Raw genomic sequence first — 15,704 nt, 5'->3', positions numbered from 1 at the left:
TTATGCTCCTCAGTGCCTTCCCATCGAATTCCTGTGGCTTCCTTCGTACTGGATCACTCCTATTACTGTCATTCATATCTGGGATGTGACTTCTAACAGGACTGAAGATGTCTGCATTAGGGTTTAACTGCGGGGTCTGGAAGGGGCATGCCGTTGTCTGGGGCTGATTAAGTCGATGGTTAATGTATCCTCCTTGTGTAAAAGACAATAAATCATCCTTTAATGTATCTAGTTCGCTTTTAAATTTACTAATGTTTTCCATTTGTACTTCTTGTTTTCTTTCTTGTTCCAGTTGCCAATGCTGTAGTCTCTCTTCTTGTTTATGTTCTTTCTCCTCCAACAACTGCTGTAATTTATCTTCTTGTTTATTTTGCTGTTCGAGCTGCCACTGTTGCAGGTTTTCTTGCAACTGCTGTTGTCTCTCTTCTTGTTTCATTTCTTTTTCCTCCAACAACTGTTGTAATCTCTCTTCTTGTTTCTTTTCTTTTTCCTCCAACAACTGCTGTAATCTCTGTTGTTTATTTTGCTGTTCGAGCTGCCACTGTTGCAGGTTTTCTTGCCACTGCTGTAATTTTTCTTCTTGTTTCTTTTCTCGCTCTTCTTGTTTCTTTTCTTTTTCCTCCAACAACTGCTGAAATTTCTCTTCTCGTTCTTCTTGTTTATTTTCTCGTTCTTCTTGTTTCTTTTGCTGTTCTTGTATTGCTGTCATCAAATCTGCTAAGCTGTAGTTTGATTTGGCGCCTCTCGTTTCCATCTTCTTCTTTTTTTATTTTCTGTCCCACTCTCTGACACCAATTTGTTACGTCTCCGTTCATTAGTTAATTTTCCATAAATTCGTTACGACGAAACTTTAGCGACACAAGTCCTTTCTTAAATAAAACTGGTTTATTCTTTCCGAATACAACTTTACGATACACTTAATTTCAACAGTTGCTCTATAACAAACGCTATAATTCTCAACGAACGTCTCACGTGCTCGTGCTCGACTCAAGAATACTCAGTTCAATTACACACACTATTCCGTCACGTTGTGACCGTCTTATATATACAAGACTAACACATATCTGGTAAACGCTAGAGCATTCATGAAGGTTCGAGAAGGACGTGGCGTGATACTAGTCACGTGATCTCGCTGACGCAACAATACCATGGTGATAATATGCACGTCATTAATTAAAACGATGAATAAGTTAATTGTGAAATTGGTTTCTTGCTTCTTAGCTTTTTTTGTTTATTTGTTTGAATGTAGTTTCAGTAATATTTCCGTTTTATTATTGTTCTAGTGATTTTTAACATTTATCAAAATAATTTTTTCAATGCATTAAATGCATTGTTTCCAGAAAACTTAAAATATTTGAACACTTTATCTAAAAAAGAACTATTTATCAATTTTACATATTTTTGTTTTAACTTAAATCATATGAAATTAAAAGCAAAGTAACAATGTGTTATCCAAACTCGTGGTCACGTCGCTAACTCAATGTGAGGTTTCTGAATTCCCTAGTTACGAGAACGAGGCTACAAGAACATAGACGCCATAGATGGAAGTGAAGCGATGCTCCAGGTTGCTGAGACTCGGAATATTTACCAGAATTACACAGTTGCTATCATAGTTAAAGGAAAAAAGTTAGCGGTAGAAGATAGTAGGTGTATTAATCTGTTTCTGTTCAGCAGTCAGTTATATATATATATATATAAACAATCACGGTGTTGAAGCAACAATTATTTAACTCTATCGAATTCCGATAAAATACATCCCTTGTCAAATATTTTCAATTTTATTTTCTGCTTCAGCATATCAAATTACTCTAGCAATTAATGAAGTCATTGCATAGAAGAGTAAGCTTTTAAAACTATTTTTTAACCATCGAAGTGTTGGTGAAATGTATTAATCGCACAGAAAGCAATTTGAAAAAATCTTGAAAAAAGTATTATTTAAAATAATCAAGTAATTATTTTCGATATTTTGTTATTTTTAATGATGAATTATACTTTGTACGTTTTGTTATTTATGAATAAGCCGCATAGTTATACGATTTGTACCATTTTATTTTTGAAAGCTAGACAACTTTAAATTCTTATATAAATACACGCTGGGTTCGTATTTTTGTTGTTTCATAAAAAATTCAAGTTTGAAAATATCGAAGTCCTAATGTATAATACCTCTAGTATATCTAATGTCATTAATCTTTATCGGTGGAGTAGAAAGATGTCTAACACTGGGGGTGTGGAGGTGAACAATTGGTCTGGTGTTACATATCCTATAATGTACCTGTGCAGACTGATAGAAATTAGTCCAGAGGCACTATAAGATTGGCATTTCTCTCTCTCTCTCTGAAAAACCAAAGTGTTTTTATATTTATTGAAATAGTGAGGGGAGGGAACAAAATATACGTTGGGCCTCCCTGTTCATTCTATAAAATATTTAATTCCTCTATTGGAGGATTAATGACAATAAACTGGATTTTTGTACTGAAAAACTAAAGAATGTGAATTGGCATATAATATTAATGATTATGTCGTTTTTAATTCCTTAGGCCAACAACTTTTTTATAATCATTTACGAATGTTTCGAAAATATTCAGAAAAGAAGATCTGATACTGATGATATAATTATGATTATTGGATTGTTTGTTTGTAATTAAGCACAAAGCTACACAATGGGCTATCCGTGCTCTGCCCACCACGGATATTGAAACCCGGATTCTATCGTTTTAAATCCTCAGACATACCGCTGTGCCACCGGGGGGCTATTTATTGGAATTGCAAAAATATATTTTTTACTTGCAGTTTGAATTGATATAAGTGTTCTTTTTATCTCCTTTTCACAGCAAAAGATATACATAAAAATTAAGATTCCTCTTTGTGTTCAAAACGTTAATCTTCAGAAGACTACTAAAACACGCACGCAAATCTCGTTAATGAGGAATCAAGAATTATTATGATCCACGATAGTGGTTCATAATAATAATCGCAAGGAATTGCGCCAAACAATAATTGAACGTTTGAGCAAAAAGTACCATCAAAAGTAAAGATTCAGTTCAAACAACACTTTAAAACCTTTACTGTTGACTGCTAAGGTTGTACACAAGAAATGCTCAAGAAAGCACGCATGTTAAACTTACAAGGGAAAGAAAATCCGCTCAAAACGGCCCGTTTGTAATTCTTCATAGTTTTATTATTCTCTTGCCAGCCTACAACAAAAAAGACTTGGTATATTGCACCCAAACCTTTTGTAGAATACTAGATGAGATACTGCAAATGTCGTAGGTGTATGGAAGAGCTGATTGTTTTTTTTTCTATATTTTACATAAGTTAAAACCATCATAATTCTAGTGTAAACGATGTTATCATTGTCCCTTGAAGGTACCTTTTTACAGATATATGTTGTTTCTATAAAAACCTTAAATTCCGGAATTACCAGCCAGTAATACATGAAAATTTAATGACTATAACATGTAGATACTCAATGATTTGTACATTACACAATCGGTGTCTTTAGGGAATTAACCCCTATATTATGTATGAAGTGAAGGAGTAAAAACAAAATAAATATACATAATATTAAATTTTATTACACACATTCAAAGAATAATTACTTTTAAAAACACGAAGGTTTATCTAAAGCGATGTTTTAGACGTATGTGTTTTATTTGAAAAGGCTGCTGTTCTATTGATAAAATTGTATATGCGCTTATTGGGGATTGTGTCTTAGTCTAGGCATATATTTGCTCATTGCTATGCATTATATATAGAGAATTTAGTTGCACAGAAACTATAATTGCTCACTGTATTCTCAAACAAATCACCATGACAATCTCCAGCTACAGCTTAATATTTTATATCTCGAACTAATGCGATCAAATAGTCAATAGCTACAATAAATCATTATGAACCGTATCAGCTAGCTACTATTATTATTACAATGTATAAAGTTAGCTACCATATAAAGTAATCCTTTGCCCAAAGTTGATAATAAAAAACCCGGCAAACAAGATATATAAAAAAATAGGAATTTAAAAACCTGTAAAATGAGATCGTAAAAAAGTAAGGAAATAAGGCTGGAAATATTGTTGATATTATTTACTCAAACTATAAATCCCTATTTTGACTCCACCAAATGTAATTCTAAGTAACAGCATGGAGTCAAAATAGGGGGTTTGTAGTTTGAGTACACGCTGTTTACAGTATCTCCAGCCTTATTTCCTTACTTTTTTACGATCCATATTTGCAGCTTTTTAAATTCCCAATTTTTTATTTGTCTTGTTATAATGGATGGATTTTTCTTAACACCTATTTTACGACTGAGGGAAATATGTTTAGTGGGTTGATTCCCAAACAAAGGTTTGCGATAATCTCTTTGAAAGGTGATATATATATATAATCTTAAATCAAACGTTTGTATCATAAATCTGTTTGTATATTCCAGATGTTTACGATGTAGCAGTTTTGTGTGCAGTGTTTTGCCCTGGAAACATGGGGAGTGATGCTTTTTCTGAGATTATCAGGATTGTGAAACCAGGTAAGAAACTACGTACATGTAAGATGGCCGAACTAGTGGTTAGCGTAATGGACTGCCTTTCTATAAAGTCCAATGTTCGCGCTGTTTTGCCGCTGAGTTCACTCCACACTTTCGGCTGTATATGCGTTATAAGAGTGGCAGTCAGTCCTGTTATTCAGTTGAAATCCAGAAAAAAAAAGACAGTGGCAGTTGATGTTAACTTCTTTCTGGTCAACAGTTGAAAACTAGGGACAGTTATGCTTGAAATCCAGAGGTGTCTAATCTGGTCATTTAACCTAGGTAATCAAAAGGTGTTGTTAAAGGGAGAATATCAATATCAATACGAGAATGCGAAAATAACAAATAAGCATCATTGAATGAATGAAATTTATAATAACCGAAACAGAACATGCAAGTTACTGTAAACAGAGCGTGGTTATCCTTGTCCAGTTTTTTAGTTAGCTTTATTACTTAGAACTGTTAATGTTTTCTTTTTTATGACTAAAACAAAATGAAAATAATGAATCATGATACACTGCATAGTGATATGTGAACTAAAAAAGTTAACGAAAAGAGTTTTAAATTTCCCTGATATGTCGATAATCGGATAATCACCCCAGATATCAAACTAAGTTCTTGTGAAATAATTTTCATACAATATTTCAAGTACGAGTACATTATCTTTCTTTGGGTTTCGTTATACAGAAGATTGTTTTTAATACTTTGAAAAGCTACACAAGAGCTATCTGCGCTAACAGTCTTTAGTTATGAACTAATAGAAAAGAGGGAAGACAGCTAGCCAACAGCACCCACTGCCAACTCCTGGGCTAGTCTATTCAAATAGTCGTCACTCTTACAACGTACACATGATCCCAAAATGCAGAGCGTGATTTTGTGGCAAATAGATGCAAACCATGGACCCTCAGATTCATAATCTGGCTAGCTGACCATTAATCCACGCTCAGCCCGCATAAAAATATATTGCTTGGGTAACCTGTAATTAAGTTGTGTTTATATATATATATGATGAACAACCACTAGTATAAAGATCATAACATTAATATTTGTTTTTGTTCCGTTTATTTCTTCAAAGCCCCCATAGGCACAGCGGTATGTCTGCGGACATACAATGCTAGAAACCGGGTTTCGATACCCGTGGTGGGCAGAGCACACTTAGCCTACTGTGTAGCTTTGTGCTTAACTACAAAAACAAACAAACAAACACTTTCCTTTCAATGCGTCTGTATGAGATTTAGCTACATGTATTAGAAATATTGATAAGAATGGATCACGTGGGGTTGGTAGTGCCCATGAGCAGCGGAGGCTCAGCACAAATTTTTTATATGTTTACTTCTCAAATCATGACATATGATACAAAAAGGTCACATACCATTTAAGCATCTGGATTTCAACGGTTTCTGATTACACTCAGAGTGCATGCACTAGCAGTTGAAACTTCAGAAAGCCTTATGTATAATCCTAGAAAAATAGGGTAAAAACAAGACTCATAAAGAAAACTTGAATGACGACTGAGTCGACTGAGCATAAAAAACGATGTACCATTAATCGCAGAAAGAATCATTTGAACGGTTGTTGTTCTCGTTTTTAGTGAAAAGCTACACAATGGGCTATCTGTATTCTGTCTATCGCCTCCTCTCCATTGGCTCAGTAGTAAATCTGAAGATTTATAACGCTTAAAACTGGATTTCGATACCCGTAGTGGGCACGGCACAGATAGCCCATTATGTAGCTTCGTGCTTAACTACAAACAAACTATTTATACTTAGAAATATTTTAAGATTTTTGTGTGTTAGCTTGTTTGTATTTAAGCATAAAGCTACGCAAAGGGCTATCTGTGCTCTGCCCACCACGGTTATCGAAACCCGGTTTCTAGCGTTGTAAGTCCGCAGACATAACGCTGTGCTACTGGGGAAATACTATAAAATAAATTACAGAAGTCATGAATAAAATTATGATTAGTTATTCATATCAATGCAATTTTGGTTTTGGGAACTTCCTATTATAAGATAGAGACAATATTATAGCTTTGTTAGATTGCACACTCGAAGATAAAATTAGTAAAGATTATTAACAAATACATAATTAAAACATTCAAACGATTACCTTTTTTGTTTTTTTTGTTGAGTACACAATTTAAAAACTGTATCCCGAGACCGTGTACGGTCTCAAAACAGACCCTAGAGGGCGCAGTGGACAAAATGCGGATAACCCATTGTATAGTTTTTGCACTAAAAACATGAACAGTTACAGAACAAAGTTTTTAAATTGTGAAATTATAAAACGTCTGTTGTTGGAATGTTTTAATTATTTATATTTACCCAAGAACCTTGAATTTTAACCTTTTGACAAACACATAGGTTCTTCCTTTAACTTTCCTTCAACTCATTTAAACACAAAATTATTCTTCTCGGTATTTATTGCTAACATTTTATTCTGTTTGAATATATAAAACTAAAACCTTGAACTGATTGTACACAAATTGTCATGTTTTAGTGAAACCTTGAAAAAGAGAGAACCTGCTAATTTCTATGTAAAACTAGGTTCCGGGTCGGATGAAAGGTCTTCCCTAATCAAGGATACTTTTTTTTTCAAAGCCATTCCATGTTGCCTTGATTCGCATGTATATGCCTTAACCTTAGTTCCCACATTTTAAATTATTAGATCTCAGTTTTTACTTGACCGGTTATTAAAGATGGAATTGCAGATCACTCTTGATATATGTTGCTTCTTTAGCCGAGTTATGGATAAGAATTCTTACTTGTTTAGACAGATTATGAATAAGAATCCTTAATTGTTTAGCCAGATTATGGAACGATAATCCTTACTTGTTGAGCCAGATTATGGATAAGAATCCCTCCCGAGCTCATATATTTTATTTTTTCAACTGTTGTTGTTTCAGCTCAAAGCTACACAATGGGCTATTTTCGCTTTGACCATAAACTTAACACTGACCGATCAGAGAACCATTTCTTCACAAAAAGCTCATTGTTTCCTCTACTGATCATCAACTACTAGCTACCAGTAAGGCATATAACAGTGCCCAATATACTTTTTACTGACAACTACTAGCCACTGTTAATGTAGATACAGCAGCCAAAGATGTGGCTTCCTAAACAGGAATTGCTGTGCTAGTTTAATGATGAGCAACTAACCTATAATGGTAAAGCAGAGTCAAACATTCCTTTAGTGATCATAAATTAATAGTTACAGCAAAGTAGACAACATGCCGTTTACTTATTGAGAACTGATGACTTCCTTCCAATTCCAGTTAAATAAACCAAGACAAGTATAATTTCGATGATACAAACAAAACCGCTTTAAAAAAGAAAATTAATGTGAGCAATAGGATTGTCTTTATTATTAAAAAATAAAGATCATATGCACTTATTATGTCAGCACAAAAGAGGAGAAATGAATAAAAATATAACCGTCTTTTTCATAGCTAAATTTTACTTTAAGAAATTGATTCCTAAAAAGTATTATGAAACTTTTTTTTTGAATCATTGTTCACAAACTGAAAAGTTTCTTCTCATAATTGTTTTGATGTTGTATTTTTTCTAAACGAATTGTGCTATGCCACCGGATTTAAATTGATAAATTGAAGATATATTATTGTTAATCAGGAACTTGGACCAAAAAGAGAGACAATAATTATTTTCCTATGAATCAACTATAAGTTTACTGACTTGCAACGCTAAAATTCGGGGTTCGATACCTAGTGATGGACAGAGCGCAGATAACCTATCGTATGGTTTTACGCTAAAACAAGAAACAAGCGAAAGATTTTCTATAATACATTTTAACTGCACTTGTCTTAAAAATATAAATGTCATTGACATCACATGGTAGATTACTCGAAGCGGTAAAAGTATTGCATATGTTTTATTAACATTATTGATTATATTAGAACTTACCTGTTTTAATATTTTACAGAAAAGAAAGGTGTTTCAAGTAATCTAAGTAATTATATTTTGTTAACATCGAATGACAACAATACAAAAACGAAACGAAAGGAAATACTGAAAATGATCTTTAATAAATTTCAAAATACTTTAATCAATGTTAATTTCTGATCATATCAAACTATTTTCTTAGATCGAAACTAAAAATGAACCCCGGTAGTGAATATAGCTAATTAACTATATTATTATTACGTTCTCTTATAAAGAGTGGCATAGCGGTATGTCTGCGGACTTACAACGCTAGAATCCGGGTTTCGATACCCGGGGTGGGCAGAGCACAGATAGCCCATTGTGTAGCTTTGTGCTTAATTACAAACAAACATATGAAGATTAGAAAGCATTGTTACATCCTTTGAATACCCTAGTTGTTAACGATATATTCCATCGTAAAACCAATATTTTAAGAGGTTCGGCCAGCTTAAGAGACTTAGGCTAGTCCTAAATCCCTATATATCAAACTAGCAATGTAAAATAATCTCTACTATAAAAACATAATAATATAAATTAAATAAAATATGACTTTTCATGTTAGTTTTCTAATCTAAACACCTAATTCGAAAAAAAAATTGCATACATAATATCTGAATTTTTTTTACAACAGGTGGCATTATAATTTGGGCTATGCGAGCTCCGCATCTGTTTGCTGACGTATCCGAACATTTTAGGAACGGCAAGTTTGAAGCAGATGTAGAAGAACTTGTGAAGAAAGGAAAATGGCGGCATTTTCATATGCCGAAAACGATTCCTTACTTTCACGGAAACGAGGGCACTATATTTACCATGCAAGTTATATAGTCCTTATGCGAGTTGAAACTAAGTTCGGGATAATTGTGCTCAAAAATAACAATATAAAGTAGCAACCAAAGTAAACCAATATCTTAGTTGGACTTGCACTAAATGGTAAGTTACACTAAGAACACAGATTTTAGTCTAATTATTAAAGAATTCACTTCTGTTCAGAGTTGAGATTCATTCTTAGGTAATTCGTTCCACAGTAACATGTACTGAAACAATGACCGTACCTTCAATGAAAATAAAATATCAAAAGACTTTCTTCCTCTTATTACTTTATAAAAGTTTTATTACATAATGCAATCAGAAGGAAAATGAACCGCTTAATTTATATCCCCCCTTCTTTCAACAGTTTTTGTGATTAACAAATTTTACTGTAGTTGATTACGCCCTTACTTGAGTTTTATTCCACTACAATGCTTCAACGTAGTTTGAAAAACCAGTTTTTTGGTTTCTATCAGTATTTTACTATTAACGTTAATATATTTTGTAACAACTTATAGATTTCATCGTTTCATTCTGAAGTTTACTATTGTTTTAGCATATTCTACTTCATTATGAATCTGTACTCTTATAAAATGCTTTGATATTTTTGTAGTACACCTTATAAGGGTTGAATATGTAAAGTAGCGAATAATTCATGATACTCATACACTGACGAACCACATCATTAGGACTCCCATCTAACATCTGGTTAGTTGTGATAATAGACTGGACGAAGAGATGCAGAGAGTCCAGTATATGATAAACAGAATCTTGTTCAGTTTTAACTCACGTCGAGCAGTACGGTCTGCAATTGGATCACGTATGTCAATAGAAGGTTATAACTGTTAACGCAACTTCCAGTTTCATTCCAGGTATACTCGGTCGGACTGAGATTTGGTAATTGGGTTAGCCAAGAAAAATTACTGAAATCTCTGTCATGTTCTTCTAACAAAATCTGAACAACACAAGGGCGATGGATTGTTGCACTATCGTCTTGGAAGAGCCTTTATCCATAAGGGCTAAAATAAAACGTTGTGAGGTGAACATGATTAACACCACTGCATAAGTACACTTAATATTTTTTAACTTTTCTCAAGAAATCGATTGCTGAACCCACACTAAGAGAATTTTCTTGTACTGTCTCCCAGACGTTTCTGTCGAAATGAAATTAGCAAGGTCAAGTGCATCATGTATTCTCTATATTTTTATTAGGCCAACAGTTCAAAACAAGACTGAAGTACCACTAATATGCTTTAGACATTAACTGCCCAAAATTTGTGATTTAATCGTAACTGAAGCCATACATTCTCATTGCTTTTCAAATAAGATATTTTGGACAGGTTGTTTGAAAACATTCGATTTTTTTCAGCTGTTCAAAGAATAAATCAATCGAGGTGTTTTTACATTATCGCTTTACAAGCTGGTATGTTCTATTTTGCATTTGCCTGCTGCAAATTTTTGTTAGGCGAGACTTTTCCTTGAGGCAAACGTTTTTCCATTTTAATTGCCAGTGTCGATAGACCGTAATAGCAAGTGTCTTTGAACGGCCCGAGAAAGACTTGGTCATTATATATATAATGACGCTCTCTTTAAATATATACATATATCATGCCACTTTGAAAATCGTTTAGCAGACCAACTAATGAATAACCAAATGAAGTTTTCTATAAATGTCTGTGGGAAATAAACCAACAAGTCAGTGTATTAAAAATACATGTTGTCAGACTGAACCTGCACTATATCACAGTACCTTAACGGATTTAATAATGCATGGTTTCCGACTTGAATGTATAGTCTACTTGAAAAATATTCAAAATTTATTCCGCTCTTCAGAGGCCTTTCATCCAATATAAGAGCTTTTCAGGTCATCTGGATTGTGACAGACGTAGTAAAGGTTTCAGACTAGTCATTTTTATTAGCTAATTGCATGAACAACATATCTTATGAAATGAACTGGATGAATTGTGGAAGTGCAATGACATAAATTTTATTGTTGTCACATCAGAATTAGAGTAAAATTATTTAAAACTATACCATTTATTCATTACAACACCATATATATATATATTAACCCTCTCATAATTCAAGAGAACTAATGAACAAATAACCTAATCTTTTTTATCCCGGAGCGGTGTTTAGAGGAGACATTACTCATTGAAGAACAAAAAATATACTGCTAAAATTTGGGTGTTTCTTCATCCTCAAAAACTTATCTTTTTTTTATTCACATCAAACAAAACTGTTTAGAACTCGAACCAAAGTAAACAACATTGGAAAGCACACAGCATACAATGAACCAAATAGCGGCATGGGTTTCATTGTACTACTTTGGCGTAGATTACACAAAATAATGAATACAAGTAATAGCTGAGAAGGATGTATTACTCTTAATTATAAAAGGAATAAAATGAAAATGGTTTAACAAACTATATTTCAAATGATATATTACAGTATTTTAACATATTCCATACACCACGTTATTATGTTTAAACTGTAGTGTACTACTATTTCAGAATTTTGAAAATTATTTTCGAATAGTATTAGCAGAAAAAAAAAAATTGCATAGTTTCTATGAAAAAAAGGGCTGATTCTTTTGGTTATAAGCATACGTTTACAAGTAGCACATGAAGTTTATGTACGTTCATATTAAAGTACAAGATTAATGCTTTGGATTCTTTATTTCTAGCTTCTATCGATATTTCTAATATATGACTACTGTTTGCCTGTTTGACAATGACTTTTTAGAGGTGATTAATTAACCTTAAGTGATAAGGCGATCTTTAGAATTTTCGTTTTTTTTTCGTTGTTTTTTAGAATCTTGTCACCAAACGAAGCATCGCTACTTATGGTACATTTTTTAAACTAAAATGCCAGCCAAAAAAGGGTTTAAACTTCGTGTATTGTAGTTTCTAAGCCCTACAAAGTGAGATTTAGCAAACTTCTCCAATAAAGTTCAACGAAACTACCAAAGTAACAGCGAAACTTCATCGGGATCTGGGATGGGCAGATGTTATATATATATACCTCTTCCTCCCTCTTACACTGGTGTTATATGATCCGTATATGTCGGCACAATGAATTGGGGAACATTGATAAATGAGGATTCTGTTACTGATATAATTACATTAACCCTATCAGGGTCATGTTCATTTATATGCAACGTTGATCATTTGCACTGATATACATTTCGCTCTATTTGGAATGTCAGCATTTCACAAATAGTCCCATATATGTCAATACTTGCTCATTTGGTAATACATTTAGTATGTATTTAAAATAACCACCGTTTTAATACATAGTACATACACAACGCAAACGATATGATTAGATAAGCCTAGCAGTAGTTGGCTGATTGCTATACTTGTAGTACAAATTTATAGGGGGAGAGTAACTAAGATTCATTTCCATCATGTATAATAGTGATTTAGCGAACACACTAGTTCGTTTTTGTTTTTAGTTTTTCCAGGAAATCGGTGATCAACCTATTCAGAAGTCTGTCGTAGAGTAGCTGTATATTCGCATATTTGTGTAAAAAAACAGCTTATTGTGCGTGGAACTTTATATACAGTTAGTGAGGACTGAGTTTTGTAGAGTTTGCAAATTCTGTTTGATTATGTATAGTGCAACGTTGATCCAAGCTGGGCATGCGTATTCGACTACCGGCCATATGTACTGTTTATAGATTTTTATGTTTCTCGATGATGTGCCTGTGTTTTTTTCTGAAAAGCTTCCAGATATGTTTTTTTAAATCGCTTACGTATAGTTAGGGAACTCGAATCAAAAGGAGACGCCGAAGTAAGTGGAGATCAAAGGCTGCTGCTTAGTGGGGTGTCGTTTGAGGCTAGAAAATCACGTGACCTTTGATGTCATAATTCCTCAATGTGCCGCTAGGGGCGGATAATTACAAAATTTGCTACTGGAGATATGCAATGAAATCAAGTATGTGGAGTATAAAAAACTGTGGAATGCCAATGAACAGTGCGGCCAATTGTGAGAACTGATGAGCGAACCACTACAAGATGTATGAGAGTATGTCGGGGTGTTGTTGAGCCTGTCTGGACAGTATGTAGGGGTGTTGTTAATCCTGTCTGGACATGATTGTCAAGCTATGTCATAAGAAACAAGATAAAAAATATTATTTCATCCTTTATAGTTTTTAACATAATATTTGTACTGCATTATCGTTACGGTTAAATTTCTAATTTCTCTTCAATAGATATTTATGCAACAATAAGCAAACCATATGGTTATGTAGATTAATAATATATATTTCATTAAGTATGTTACAGACTGACTTTTTGTATAGTATAATTCACGAGTTACATATATGGTTATCCATATACTAGTTTGTCATAAAATCTACGTAGTCTTTAAAATAACTCTTTCTTACTATAGTTTATTCTGCAAAATCTACAACTTCGTTAAGTTATCGAACAAAATGATAATTATGTTGGTCTTCTATTTACACCAAAATTGTCATTCATGCGAAAGTTAAATGTATGCTAGATTCAAATTATTCTATATTTTATTTGTTTAATTAGAAAGTTATTTCTATTTATACAAGCCCCCTCACACACACACACTCAGTGGAAAGTCTGATGGCTTATAACACTAAAAACTGGGTTTCAATATCCTCAAAGGGCACAGCCTATTGTGTAGCTTTGTGCTTAACGACAAAGAAACTAAACACAAACGACTTGTACAAATGTCATAACTATAAAGCACAAATATATGTGCGTGTCTCTCTGTTTGTCCGTTATCTAACTACTCGTAGGTCGCTGAGCCAATATCAACCAAACTTTGTGGGATGATAGTCTGGAACAAGGGGCATGTTATTGGATGTCCACAACCCCCTCTACCTCCATTATTGCTGTTACTGAGCGTTTATTATCTTCGACGTAAGTTAACATTAACTACATTCATAAATAGCACCAAACTAAAAGAAAATTATTAAATTTTCGGATTTACAACGCTAAAATCAAGAGTTCGATTCCCCTCGATGAACACAGCAGATAGCTCGATGTGGTTTTGCTATAAGAAAACATACACACATTAAATTTTCTATAACACAACATACACACAGCGTGGGGAGGGCACACAAACGTCTTATATGTCTCAGAGAGTGCGCTAGCGCTATATGGAGGAATGCAATGAAAGTGAATGGCCGCCACTATTCCAATAATACTTAAACTCAGATGAAGTTGATACTTGAACTTAAGGCTGATATGAAGAGCTGTTTCTTGAAATATACCCACTTCCTACTTTGACCCGTGACCTTACAACTTCATCCCATAAGACACTTCTGCGGCCAAATACCTTCAATTAATTAATAACATTTTAGTGTGGAAGGACAATAAGAGGTGGATATTGAAAGCTGATAACAGAAAGCACCCCTAACGCCACTATTTTGGACGCTACCTCTTTGTACAAAGTCACCCTATACATCCCACAGTGTATACCATGTTTTAAGTATATACATATTGAGTTCTTAAAGCTTATAAAAAACTTTTGGTGAAGTAATAATGAATATTGTAATAATATTTTATGGTATAATAAATAAATTGTGTGAAAGTTAGGATTTTTGTTATATTTATCATAGCATCTACCCCACTTTTTTAAAGTTCATAACCCGGACAAAAAACGGGTACATTATATATTACATATATTATATATATTACACTGAATACTGTAGCTCTTGTATAATGTTAGGAGTAAACGAGGTTATAGCTCAAAAATATACGTATATGTTTTATTCAATCTCAAGACATCAAAGGTCTTTCTCAGAAATATATGTTTTTGTTTCTGTGTTTTGGGACCGATCAAAAGATAGGAATATCGAGTTAATTTTAGGCCACCTTATACTTTAGGCTTTCATTTTTATCCAAACCTTTTGATACACCTTTTTTCAAAAAACACGGGGTGTTCCGCGATCGTACATAATATGAAAGAACTTGATGGACAATTTATTGTGGATTATTTGATCCGTCAAGGTACCAACCCAGATATCATTGTCAAAAGAGGTAAATTTATGTGAATTGAGGTAGAAATGTATCAAAATGCAGATAATTAACATGTTTAAGTTTATTCTTATGGTTTTAGCTGTTTTTTTAAACATTTGGCTTAGAAGAGTTATTCAACAAGGTTCCAACCAGAATTACCAAGAACTTATACAAGACAACCACTCTTATTCACCACACACATCATGCCAACACCATTTTAAAAGGAATTCCTGGAGTAGTACAGGAATGCGACAGGAAGTAGGCTAAATCTCTGAGTTTCGGGATGAGATGTAAAGGCAAGATTTTGATACTTAAATCTAGCTTTGAAAGTCGAAATTTGTCATTCGATTTCATTTAATTGTTATACATCTGTAAATAACAGTTATCTAACAAGCCGATACCTAATTTTTATTTTCTATTTATGGCCATTCTTCAGATACTCAC

General features: G+C 33.4%; 1 protein-coding gene across 2 annotated transcripts in view; it reads left to right on the top strand.

Moving 5' to 3' along the window:
* The window catches only part of LOC106465832 (malonyl-[acyl-carrier protein] O-methyltransferase-like), a 14,282-nt gene extending 4,745 nt beyond the window's left edge, over positions 1–9,537 (top strand). For both annotated transcript variants that reach the window (XM_013926070.2, XM_022393781.1), the window contains exons 4-6: positions 1,505–1,643; positions 4,430–4,522; positions 9,086–9,537. In XM_013926070.2, coding sequence (XP_013781524.1) covers positions 1,505–1,643; positions 4,430–4,522; positions 9,086–9,279 — 426 coding nt within the window. In that variant the 3' untranslated portion in view covers positions 9,280–9,537. The remainder of the gene's footprint in view (positions 1–1,504; positions 1,644–4,429; positions 4,523–9,085) is intronic.
* The last annotated feature ends 6,167 nt before the right edge of the window (positions 9,538–15,704 follow it).

This window comes from Limulus polyphemus, unplaced genomic scaffold (assembly GCF_000517525.1).
Source record: "Limulus polyphemus unplaced genomic scaffold, Limulus_polyphemus-2.1.2 Scaffold2065, whole genome shotgun sequence".
NCBI classification, from domain to species: domain Eukaryota; kingdom Metazoa; phylum Arthropoda; class Merostomata; order Xiphosura; family Limulidae; genus Limulus; species Limulus polyphemus.
The sequence above is the reverse complement of the archived record's forward strand: the minus strand, read 5'-3'. Positions and strand labels throughout refer to the sequence as shown.